The sequence below is a fragment of the Corylus avellana genome, chromosome ca4, assembly GCF_901000735.1.
Source record: "Corylus avellana chromosome ca4, CavTom2PMs-1.0".
NCBI classification, from domain to species: Eukaryota; Viridiplantae; Streptophyta; class Magnoliopsida; order Fagales; family Betulaceae; genus Corylus; species Corylus avellana.
In genome coordinates this window covers 35,196,221-35,209,516 of record NC_081544.1, presented here as the reverse complement: position 1 = coordinate 35,209,516, position 13,296 = coordinate 35,196,221, and the positions used below count along the sequence as shown (strand labels likewise).

General features: G+C 38.9%; 2 protein-coding genes across 2 annotated transcripts; one reads left to right on the top strand and one right to left on the bottom strand.

Annotated features, from left to right (window-relative positions):
• The first annotated feature begins 1,178 nt into the window (after nt 1-1,178).
• On the top strand, nt 1,179-1,964 carry LOC132178479 (stemmadenine O-acetyltransferase-like). Its single transcript, XM_059590908.1, has one exon. It carries the CDS (start codon nt 1,179-1,181, stop codon nt 1,962-1,964), a length of 786 nt encoding a protein of 261 aa, XP_059446891.1.
• A 261-nt stretch (nt 1,965-2,225) lies between these two features.
• LOC132178478 (pentatricopeptide repeat-containing protein At3g04130, mitochondrial-like) lies at nt 2,226-10,194 on the bottom strand. The gene is made up of 4 exons (XM_059590907.1): nt 8,699-10,194; nt 7,978-8,339; nt 7,426-7,628; nt 2,226-2,695 (listed from the first exon to the last, which is right to left on the bottom strand). The coding sequence occupies exon 1, from the start codon at nt 10,192-10,194 to the stop codon at nt 8,725-8,727; it is 1,470 nt and encodes a 489-aa protein (XP_059446890.1). The 3' UTR covers nt 2,226-2,695; nt 7,426-7,628; nt 7,978-8,339; nt 8,699-8,724.
• Between the last annotated feature and the right edge of the window lie 3,102 nt (nt 10,195-13,296).

Here is a 13,296-nt window from a genome sequence, read left to right as displayed (position 1 = left end):
TCATAGGCAGAAGCATCTCAATTCAATTTTCATTGCTATTTTGTTCATGCAATGAGATCGGAGACATGTATTTGACTCGCTCACAGGTTAATCATTCACGTAAGATAATTGTTTTTTTAAAAAAATTAATATAAAAATTTTCTTTGTATAATTCAATTTGTCCTACACATGTCCGTACACATAATATATATACTTTTTATTTTTTTTTTAAAAAAAAATTCTCGGTGTAGGGAAACAAGTAATATAAAATGAAAAGCTTATACAATGTAAGACAGATTGTATTAGAAATTGAACAAGAAGTACTTCTCTAAGATATAAATTTAATTAGAATCAAAGGCTTCATTGTAATCACTAATCAGATCTATACCTTAGCCCTCAATCCATTCATGTAATTTATTTCAAAACTTTATTAAAAATAAGATATAAAATTCTTTAAAGAATATCCTTCAGAATAAATGGATCTGACTCGGGTTTTCTTTTGTTCCTCTAAATCCCAAACCCTTCATCCTATCTTTATCTCAAAACCCATGTGGTGAACGACATTTTGCTGATCTATTTATAAAAGATGTCAAAACTTTCACAAATGATCAAAAGAGAAGGCCATAACTTGTATTATTGATTTGTGAACAAACCAAGAATTTGAAGAATAAAGATGAAGATTGAGATAATCTCCAAGGAGACCATCAGACCTTTCTTTCCAACTCCTCCCCACCTTAAAAGCTACAGACTCTTTGTTAGATCAACTAGCCCCTCCAATTTATGTGCCCATTCTTCTATTCTATTCTGCTGATGGATTTCCTGCCAGTGAGGATCATATCACGATGTACAATAGGCTTAAGAAATCTCTAGCAGAAACCCTAACCCACCCGCTTCGACCCTTTAGCAGGAAAGGTCAATAGAGATGCATCTGTGGAGCTTCATGATGAAGCTGTTATCTTTGTAAGAGCTCATGCAAGCATTCACCTCTCAAAGATTCTTGAAAACCCAGACTTGAATTCACTGAAACAGCTTCTCCCACTCAATCCCTACAAATTGAATGCTGATAAGCCGGTTCCGGTCACAGCGGTTCAACTTAATGTCCTCAGCTGCGGCAGAATTGGCGTTGGTGTGTGCATTTCACACAAGGTGGCCGACGGTGTAACACTAGCCACGTTTCTCAACGCTTGGACAGAAACCTCATGGGAGCCGGCGAAACTATCACTCCCTGTCTAACTTCAACCACCCTCTTTCCGCCTAAAGACGTGCATCACAAGATCACGCCGGTTGATTTGGTTGCGAAAGAGAAGACTCTGACGAAGAGGTTTGTGTTTGATGTAACCAGTTTAGCTACACTGAAAGCCAAAGCAGCTGCCAAAGGCTCGTGCGTTGACGACCCTACTTGTGTTGAAGCCGTAACAGCTCTTATAAGTATGTCTGCCAAAAATGCCAGAAGAGGAAAGTCACTGCAAGGAAGGTCATCAATGGTGATAACCCATGTAGTGAACTTAAGAGCACGAACCGTTCCACCGTTGCCGGGGCATGCTTTTGGGAATATTTGGCAGCTTACCATTGCACCAATTGTTGAGGTGGAAAACAAGACACAGTGGCAAGATTTGGTGGTTCAGCTGAGGAGAGCAATCGGGAAAATTGATGACAATTATGTGAAGAAGCTCCAAGGTGAAGATGGATTACACCAGGCTAGTGAGTCTATGAAAGAAGTACTAGACATAGCGTCAAAAGGGAAGGTTGAGTTTTACACGTTTAGCAGTTGGGTTGGTTTTCCATTTTATGAAACTGATTTTGGATGGGGAAGGCCTATTTGGGTATGCATTAGTAATGTGCCCATCAAAAATGTTGTTATGTTGATGAGCACTAGATCTGGCAATGGAATAGAGGCATGGGTGACCTTGGGAGAAGAAGACATGGCTACATTTGAAAACGATCAAGAGTTACTCCAATTCGCTTTTCCTGTATCAAGCTCTTAGAATTTACACTGGTGGTTCTCTATGAAGTCTTGCTTCACCTTCAATGTTTCACTTTCAGTTCCTTCTTTGTTAAGTTTCTCACTTTATTTACCAACTTTTCCCCAAATTATTCTGAATAATGCTATGATACTACTCGGTATTAAAAATCATCCACATCCAGTTTTGCGGGAAAGAGAGAGAGAGAGAGAGAAGACACGTTTGCTGTAATGGCAAACCAAAAGAGTATGCATGAATTTTTCCAATTAATATTGTTGAAATATATCAGCATCTACATAAACAAGAACTCACGCTGATGGAAAGTGTTCTATAAGATCAATCAATAAATATATATTATATATTACATGCACATACAGAAATGAAATTGACTAGTTCGATAAGTATCTCGGAACTCAGTAAAATGAAGTCCAACTGTGTAAATTACCTTTGATCTGTAACTTCATCTCGAACAATTTAAATATCAACTATGATAAAGCAGGTCTGCGTATTGCAAAAGTGGAGTGGAGCCTTTTAACTTAAATTTGCAGTGTAACCCGCATACAGAATCTGGTGCGAATTCCATAACTATGTATGGACTCCAGTGCTGTATAGAGGTGTCAGGTGTTTAGACCACAATCCATGAGCATCCAATATCTTCAAGCACATTAAACATTAATGCTCCAACACCGATTGATAGAATGTAGACCGTAGCACTGGCTCGACGATGTTTGGCTCGGTCTCGGAACAAGGGCCACCTGTAAAAACAAGTATTCAGTTAAAATATTCAAATCTTTAGGAAACACGTAGGATGCATAATCATCATTGACAGGTATGGAAGTCCCAAATCAGAAACTCGTCATAAAACTTGAAGCACAAGAGAGCTCTTACCCAACATCTGCCAGTATACTAAAAGCGTGTGGAAATTTTGACCTTTGATCGAGTAAAGCAACCTTAAAATGAAAAAGGGAACAAACTTGCATGCAACCATTATGGGATACTCTCCCACCATAAAGAATGGGAAACAATTAATACATAGAAGCACATATATTAGTGACAAACTAATGCTACCCTAGTTGGGCCAACAGGTAATACATGCACAGCCACATTTGATCAGTACACAGGGAGCCACCAGTTAATAATACGATGAAAGAGCATTGTAGCACTTGATCGTCCAATATTCCCAAACAAGGGATAGTGCGACACCGAATGCACCAAAGGAAATTATCATACAACCATCTGATCAAAAACTATTTGGCTAAGTTTTGATAGATGTATTATGTCCAACTCAAACATATGCATCCATGCATCGAAATAAATTTTGATGGCAATTACAAGCTCTTTCCTTGAACATGCCCCAATGACTAAGATGTCCTATTAATAATAAAATGGAATTAGGTGAATTCATTCGACCTAATTTTAGAACTTAACTTAATATACTACTAAATTATATTAAGCTCTTCAATAATATTTAAAAAGTCGTAATTAGTGCACAACTCTCACTCATAGCTGATTCCACGACAGCCAGAGCTATTATCAATTAAACAAGAAGTATGAATCTAAGTTTTGATCTTTTAGCACATGCATACTGATTTTGATTCACAATTATTGTTTATGAAGGAATGACTAGGGTTATCAAATGATTTGAAGAAAAGAATTACTCTTTAGTCTTTATACTTGGTTCACATTCACGGAAGATACCTAATAAATAATGAGTTAAAAACATGCTGTCTAATAGAAGATTAATACTCCTCATTCATTATCATTGAATCACTTATTAACAAACTAATCAATACCACCAATAAGAACAACAATGACCACCTTCAATACGATGATAGAATGCGATCACCAGATTCACCACCCCACTGTCAGTCAACTACTGCATCCACTATACCACCATTGCCACCACCATAACACCAAAAACACACCTTCGCCACTATCATTGCATTGCCATCCAAAAGCATTTACACATTTTCTAGTATTTGACCTCAAAGCATTTTAGAATAGCATTTCAATCCCTATTTTTATTAGGAAATTTTATCATACCCCTAGCCATACCCCAACCGTATCTCATCCTTGTCCCAGCTTTATCGTCAAAGTATCATGTTGTGTCCCAAAGCATCTGAAATAAAAATTCTTGTTCATGTATCTAACAATTTTACAATCCTATTGCCTGTGATTTTCATGGCCGAACTGACAAGTGTCTTCTGCGAATTACCCCCACAACCAACCAACCGCATCAGGACAGTCGAACCACAGAAATAGAGACAGTAGTCAATCGGTTTGTCAGGATAGTGGAGGGGTAGTAATGGTCAGGAATGCAAGATTATGCACCCCACCATCAAATCAGGGGATATCTTGCATCCCACCACCAAACTAGGCAGCAGGTTTTGGTCAGGTCGGTGGATATTGACTTATGAAACCCTAAACCCGACAGCCAACTCAAACCCTGTTGGAAACACATTTTCATTACTAATCACCACCCGACCAATGGTGGAAAATGACCATTGCATGTTTCGGATGGTTTTTCGGGTCAAGTCCCAAGGGGGGTGGTTGGGTATTTTGCCAACCCCTAGCTGCACCGCCATCACACTACAATCTCTTTCTGCCTCCATTTTAATTTTAATGTAAAACCTAAGAGTTTTACAAATTAAGGCAGACCACCTGCCTTGTCCAACCAATGACAGACACCAAATAACACTAAAATTCAAGTCCCGTCTCATCACTACTGATCATAAAATTCTTTTCTTTAAATTTACATTGCTGTAGGACCTCCAATTAACTACAACCATATGCATTAAGCTGCAAGCTCAATATTGGTTTGCTTATGAAGAACCATTTCAATCATTTTTTTCCTACTGGCAACAAAGAACCAGAAGTTTTCAATCATTTACACAATGTTCGGTGCAGCACATGCTGAACAATTCAGTTAGGCTTCAAAACTTAGAATTAGACAACAAAATTTGTCAAAGAATAGAATAGAAGTGTCAGCAAAAGCAATTTACACATCTGATAAAAAGAAGACCAAGCATAAATCCGAACCTAATAAGTTATATTTGATAATAATAAATGAGCAACCACAGCAATCTCATTATATGCAACCTGTCATATTAGCCACCCATAAAGTGGAAGATCAGACAGGTTCATATTAGCCCATCAGTCACTTCCACAGGGCAGAGCCGACTGGAAGAACATGTTGCACATCCAGCAACCCTTCAAGCAGTTAGCCCTAAATTTCCCAATGAACAGCAGGCGACATTTGTTTCCATTCAATGTTGTTTATACAAAATTTTCTTTTCTGACTAAAAGTGCATTAAAGAAAATTAATTACACAGAAAATTCAATAACATATGTAGGTTTTAGCTTACCACCATTAACAGTTAGCACTGAAAACATAAGCAACTCAAAATCATACTAGCTACATGCCCTGAGAAAAGCAAGGAATTTTAAAATGTTTCCAAGCACCACAATCAGATGTTAAATCTTGACAGATATATGAATTGTTTGACAAGTGTTGTAAAAACATCACAGTAACAAATTCCGCACAGTTCACAAGAATGAAACAATGTTTATGGGAACTGGACTTTCTAAAAGGCTAAATACTCCATATTGAACGCAAACAACTAGTACCTTTTGTGGCCTCTTAAATATTTTTCTTTAACATACTTCTACATTTTCCTTTTGTTGGAATCCTTTTTTAGGCTACCCTGTTTAGACTTGACAGATGTAACTACTGAAGAGTCGTAATCAATCACAAGAAAGCAAAAGAATTGCCATGATGAAAAGATATGATAAATCCTCGAAGCAGTCACAAAAACAATGCTGCTTTCACACTAGTGCCATTGGAGGCATCATGACTGCTACTAGCATATGGATAAACAATCCTCTATTACAAAACTACAGATGAAGCCCCACATATTCCAAGGAAGTCCCATCGTGGGGAGAAATTCATGGAGATATCAACCCAAAATTTGGAGAAATTCTATTTTATGGATGGACAATGACCCTAGCCAAATAAGCTCTCAATTAGTCTAACGTTTTGAGAAGTGTTACACTTTCCAAATTGTTTCTCCAAATATGGTCCCTAAATGATGTGTCACAATCTCATAATAATAGATTACATAGGATTATGACACATCATTTGGAAACCATATTTTGGAGAAAAAAATTTTTGGAAAGTGTAGCATTTCTCTAGGACAAAATATATGATTCTATTACATACTCAAACTCCAATAAGACTAGTTTGAGCTAAATCTAGCATTGACTAAGTAGCTCTTTTCATCAACATTATTGGAAATTGATTAGCACATATTAATACCATGCATGATTTGAACTTTAACTTATCAATAACATCAAGCAAGTGTAATCTATGTATTACCTTTATCAAAGCAAACAAGGCAGAATCAATAGCATGTATGATCTTAACAAAAAACCAATTTGCATACGCCTAAAACTAATGACCCACCAGCTCAGAAAAGAAAGTGACACAAAGATATTTGGAAAATAACAACAATCTTAGGTTTCATACTGATAGCCCTTGTGTTTGTCAATGGGAAATGGAAATAAGTACAATAAAATCAACCAGGGTTAAGTACCAGCAAGCAAAAAAGCTAACTTTACAGGTTTTATTAGAATGGTGGCCACAAGACACCCTTCTTCTCACTTAGAAAGAGACTAATTACCATTTACTCAAAATAACTAGAGCATGTTTCCAGATTCAAACTACAGTTACTACAGAAAAGAACCAGAAAAATAGCAAGTGGGAATAATAATACTTTCAAATAAGCTTCAACATAAGAAGTGTGAGCTGAATTAGATTAACATCAAAATTTGTATGGCTCATTACCTGAAAATGTGTACTTAAGCAACGGAAGAGTTGGCGGGAACAAGGTTACCATACATTGTTGAAATGTCCACAGCCCAAAGCACGGCACTTTTTTTTATTTCTTTCTAGATCATAAGTTTGGTATTGGCAAATTCAGTGTTAAAACATTTTTGGGTGTAAGTTTCAACATATCCTGTATCAATTGGACTCTTGGCTATTACTGGTGTTCCAACCACATTTTGTAATGATGTTCCCATTCAAGGGAACAAAAGATTTCTCACTGTTAAAGACTGACAAATATGGCCTTTTAATGGGAAATTCTCAATTTTTGTTTGTAGATCTTACTGACTATATTTGGCTGTAATTCTTTAGGGACTCGACTCCTATATATACTACCTGCATACTCAGGATTCTCCTTTTATTACAAAGATTTTCATGTTACTCACAAAATATATATATATATATTATTAGGTTCTTTCTCATAAGAATATGGAATGCAGGTCCCTACCAAAATGATAATTGTTAACTTTTTCTAAAGCAACTTTTTAAATATCAGAAAGTAGCAAATAACAATAAATTAGCTCCCTAATTTAATGGTTGTAGTGTCTAAATCAAATTCAGGTTTAATAATGACTAAACAATAGATGTTATGGCTAGACATACCAGTCCTCTAATGGAGGTGTAATGTCTCCCTGACTGCACCATAGAAATCATTCCTGCTACTTTTCAAATGAAACCATACACCCAAGAGTATTCCATTGAGAGAAAGCACCATCTTTGTGGCTTTAACCCTTTCATTCTCAATCAGAGAAACAGAAACCACTCCGCACAAAAGCTTCTTACCTTCCTTTTTGCTACTTGGAAACCTTTAGAGAAGAGAATTTATCATGTTCTTTCCTGGAGAGCATAAACACCACTAAGCAGGAAAAAGTTAAAAACCATAACCAACAGTGATGCGTTGGGGAGCAGGAATACCATTGTCTAAAGGCAAGCGAGATGAAGGAACTCAAGGAAGTTAAGTGTGCAAAATTGCATGAATAAAATTTGGAAGACATCAATAGGTTCCGCAACAGCAGCTCAGAAAAATTGGTACCATACAGACAACCCCAAAAAAAAAAAAAAAAAAGGAAAGAAACTGAAACCATTTTCTGCACCCATAACATTCAGAATTGATGAACTTATATCAGGATAAACAAATAGGAGAATGTTCCTTACAGTCTAATGATGATCATTTGTGATTCCAATTAAGATGGTTTGCAGAATCCTCAATTAGTTATACGCAGATGCATTTAAAATTCTCCACGAGGAAAAAAAAAACCTCGCTTTTCCTTCCCAGTCCATCAAATGCAAGTTGTTTATCAAGTAGGTGACATGGGAAAGCATGAACTTAATATGTCCCACAATTGACAGTCTTCGTGTGCAGCCTGGTGAGTATTGATACCTTTCGTACATGAATATTCCCAATCCCTCCAAAGCTCTTATTTGGATTACTGCTGGTGATTGCAGATGTCCTGTGGCCTTGCCTGCTTTGTTGTATGCCTTTGATGATACAACACTAAAATGCCAATTCTCTTTGCCTGCAACATAAGAAGAAATGCTTAGATTTGCATGAATGATATAAATACAGCATTTTTATAACACACAAATTTAAAATTGATAACAAGTTAGCAACGATGTATTTTTAGACAGCATGATTTGACCAATTCTGACACACAAGTGTAAAGCCAAGCAATTACAGGTGTGGCAAGCACTTTTTGATGTGAAGCAGATGACCAAGAATGATTTTTAGATTTCAAATTAATTTAAACTTCGAAGCTGCTTCAGCCTTGCACATCAGATATTAGCAAATTAAGAGTATAGCTAGCGTTGTGTTGTAGGACAAGGAAGTAGATATGTTATGTTCTCTCAGAAGGAGCATTAAGAATAACTTGTTCACCTTGACATGCTTGTTACTCGAACAACTTATAACTTTTTCATCAAACCTTCAATCCTTTCAGCAGCATCATACATATTCTTCTGTTTGACTTCATCCAATAGCAAACGATATGTCTGATATCTAGGAGAGATCCCTTGACCAATCATCTCCTCAAAGAGTGAGTAAGCCCGCTCACATTTATTTGCTTGGCAAAGCCCATGAATAAGAAGTGCATAGGTTGATATATCAAGACAAAGGTGATGCTTATTGACCATGTCATCCAATAATTTACTCAAAAAACTGTCCGTATTCCCAGTTTTAGGGCACACCTTGAGCAACGGGTAGTATGTCTGAACATCAGGCTTACAAAGGCCTGATTTTTCCATGTACCTGAGGACATTCAAGGCTTTTTGTTCCTGACCATGATGGCAAAACATAGCAATCATTGAATTACAGGTTGACGTATTTGGGCTAACCCCAGTGTTGTGCATCTCCACCTCAAAAATACGTACAGCCTTCTCTACACGGCCAGCTCTCCCGAGAGTATGGATCAATGCATTGTAGAAGAGCGTATCAGGTTTACACCCAACTGATCTCATTCTGTCGACAATATGCAACGCTTCCTCGAACTCCTCTGACTTTGTCAGTGAACACATAATAGTGGTGAAAGTAACAATATTCGGTGGGCAACCCTGAGCTTGCATTTCATCAAGCAGCTCATAGGCCTTAGAAAATTTAGATTGCCGGGAATAGAACTGAATGATTGTTGAGTAGCTAATGACACAAGGGAGACACCCGTTTCCCCTCATCTCTTGTATCGTCCAATGTGCCTCATCAACCCGATTCATTTTGCACCAACCATGAATGAAAATGTTAAACGTGTGAGCATTCGGTGAAATATGTGGCTTGAGCACCAAGAACACCTCGCGCGCCTGCTCAACCTTGTTCTCTTTGCAAAGGGTGTCGAGCAACAAGTTCATAGACTCTGTATTCTTGTCCAACCCCAAAGTTCCCAACTCATCAAACGTCGTCACAGCCTCTTCCCACTGCCCTGCACCAGCAAACCTCCTCATCACCTTCACTACAGTGCTAAGCCCGACAAGCTGACACTGACCCATTTCTTCCAGAACAGCTTTCATCTTACCCGTGTGCTTCATTTTCCCCAATATGTCCACCAACATATCATATGCTTCTTGTGTGTGTCTATAACCCGACCGCGACTCTGCCCATCTGAACACACCCAATGCAGACTTCCAATCATCCTTAAACCTATGAAGCAACTTATCAACAAGGTCAGAGGACAACTCTATGCAATTACATGCTTGATCATTCAAGAGCGACCGAACAATTTCATCTTCGCTGATTCCAACAGGAATTTTAGCGATGACAATGTCTAGATCGGACAATGTTTTCGACTCCAACGGAGCAAAAAGACATGAATAAAGAGCGCGAGACGATATCGTTGGACCGACAAGGTTATGAATGTGTTTAGCGAATTTCTCAACATGGAAGATCATGGAGATGTTCCGTCCAAATGAATTCTTGAGGGTGAAATTTTATCAGAAATACTTTGAAATTCCAAAAACCTGAATAAGGCGTTTAGACTGTTTAGTTGAAGGTCTTTTGTGTTGAACACGTCTTTTGGTCTCTAGGCTGATCGCGGATATGGTGTTGGTTGTAGTTTAAATCATTTAAATATAACTGTTGTAAAGGTGGGCGCGGGCCGGGTATTGGCCATTTCGGGCATCCGGCCCACAACATATGGGTTTTGAAATTCTAACCCATCACTCAGCTATAGCGAATTTTATCCGTCGGGTATCGGGTTTGCGGGGCAGGTGAGAACGAGGCTGGTAGTGCGGGTTTGGCGGGGGCGGGTTCCGGAGAGACAGAGAGAGAGAGAGAGAGAGAGCATGAGTCAAAGAGAGAACAAAACCGAGAGAGCATGAGTTGAAGAGAAAGCAAAAGAGAGGGAAACAAAGAGAACGAGAGTGAAACAGAGTGAAACAAAGAGATGGGTAAATAGAGAGAGAATGAAAGAGATTAACCTAGATGTTGGCTGATCGGAGCTTCGATGAATGCTAAGCACGGTTGCGTGAGAAACTGAGAGCATGAGTTTGAGAGGAGATGAGACCATGAGTCTGAGAAGATGCGATTGGGGTTATTAGGGTTATATTGGGGTTATTAGGGTTATAGTAAATTCAAGCGGGGCAGGCGGGTATCCGGATTTTTTAAAAAACAAACCGAGACCCGCCCCGCCCCGTATGGGTATTCAAAAATTAAACCCGGGACCCACGTTTTAATAACGGCAAATTGGCGGGTCGGATGAGTATTGCAGGTGGGTCGGGTATATGCCCACCCCTTTAATATACATGCAAGTGGTAACACAACCCATGTACATCACAAAATAGAACTTTTGGACTAATCTGTTTGAGAAATGTTATGGGTACTAATTCTTTTACTAACTACTAACATTATAAGTCCTCAAGGGGTAACTCAATCGGTTGTAAACCACGCCCCATGAAGCGGATGTTACTAGTTCGAATCCCTCCTCCCAATTCCCTTATGTGGACATGTCAAAAAAAAAATAACATGATGAGGAGCTTATTTATTGGTATTTGTAGCATTTTTCTTTATTTATTGTTTTGAACATCTCCAATGAATAACCTTCACAACATGTTAATACACATATATTAGTAAAAGAGTTAGTACCCCTAACATTTCTCAATTTGTTTATTAGGGGGCTAGAAAATGCCACTTGAGCCAAAGGCAGTTGGCAAAGGTGGCGGTTTAGAAAAAGATATTATCATGCATTTGCTTTAAATTTTTAATGACTTCTAAACCTTGTGCAATCCTATATATATATATATATATATAATTTTTTTTTTTTTTTGAGAAATTAGCTGTCCCGGGGATGGTTGCACAAGACTAATATGGATTTTGACTTACAAAATGAACTTACCCACACCAGAATATAACACCCCCTGCTCTTAAAATAAAACCATCGCTACAAAATGAAATCTAAAAACCCACCGGCTCTCTAACAAAAAACCCCTGCCCACCGGCTGCCCACCGCCCAGCAGGCCGTTCCCCAGAACAGCAAGCCATTCCTCTGCACCCACGCCCAGGTCGATCCCACGTCCAGTCGGCTGCCCACCACCCAGCAGCCCACTGTTGGAAGTCAAAATAGCCTGAAATCGCTTGAAATTGGCTTCGAAATCGCCTGGAATCAACTTCGAAAATCCAACACCTCCCAGCAGGCCGAATCCCCGTCGATTCGGCTTCCCACCGCCTAGCACCAGCAGGCTGCCCAGCCCACCAGCCTGAAATCGCTTGTTTGATCCCCTGTTGGAACGCTCTTGCCTGAAATCGCTTCTCAGATTTTTTTTTTTTTTTTTTTTGGTTATTTAGTTGCTTTTACATCAACTTGTAGTGCATGTGATGGAATTTGTATAGTTGCAGTGGATTGATTTGTTCAGTGATTATAGGTAGCAAATTCACAGATTTCTCATATTTTTAGTCTCTCTTTTTTTTGGGTTATTTTGTTGTTTTTACATCAATTTGTGATGCAAAAATGTGATGAATTTGTATAGTTGCAGTGGATTGATGTTGGCTTTGCAGTGGGTTGATTTGTTCAGTGGATGAACTTGCATTGATGTTGGCTTTGTAGTGGATTGATTTGTGGATGAATTTGCAGCGGATGAATTTGTATGTAATTTGAAAGAAATTGCAATTGCAAAATTGCCAAAAATGTAATTGACACAGTATAGCCAAAAATTTGGAGGAATGATTTTTTCTAATTCCCTCAGCCGGAGCAGCGGTGGTGAACCGTCGGAGTAGCCTGGCGGCTTGGGCTTGGTGGAGCTGGGCGTGGGCAGAACTGGGTGGCTGGTCGATGCAAAGCTGGGCGGCGTGGGCTTCGCGGGAGGTGGTGGCGGCGTGAAACCAAGCTTCTCGGGTGAAGTTTGCTGTTTGGGTTTTTTTTTTTTTTTTTTTTTTTTTTTTGAGTAGAAGCTGTTTGGGTTATTATCCTGTGAAGCCAAGCTTATTTTGTATGTTGAAATAATATGAGGTGGCAGCATTTGAGTGGAAGGCAAAAAACATGAGTTTTCTGCGTTGACCGTATAGCAGCAGCACTCATAGAAAACTCCGGGACAAATATTTTCATTCTCTCTCTCTCTCTCTCTCTCAGGAACAAAGCTTCATTTTCCCTATTAATATAAAATAAACGAAATACCAACAACCCATTTGAAATAGAGAATAACCTTTTTCAATTTGAGAACGAAATTAAAACGTAATAGACAAAGCAGAAAGTGAAAGATGTGGAAATGAAATCAAAATGAAATGGCTTTCTTACTTTGCCTTGGTTTTTCAACCTCGTGAAAGCCTCAGAGAGCCCAAGGGTCTCAAGAGGCCCCAGGCATCATGGCGTGGTGGAGGCTGTCTGGTGCACTTGAAGGCGATGTTGAAGTCTGCGCTGTTGAGCTTAACGGCAGTGCCAATGGGCCGGGTCGGTGAGGGTTTCAGGCGTGGAAGAGCTGGTCATCGCACGGTGGGGAAGGCCGGCGGTGGTGGAGGTCGTCGCACAGGAGTGAGGGACGGGGATTTTTTTTTTTTGGGGG

Excerpts from the sequence above, each read along its gene's own strand:
- LOC132178479 (XM_059590908.1), top strand. The coding sequence starts at position 1,179 with ATGGGAGCCGGCGAAACTATCACTCCCTGTCTAACTTCAACCACCCTC.
- LOC132178478 (XM_059590907.1), bottom strand. The coding sequence starts at position 10,194 with ATGATCTTCCATGTTGAGAAATTCGCTAAACACATTCATAACCTTGTC.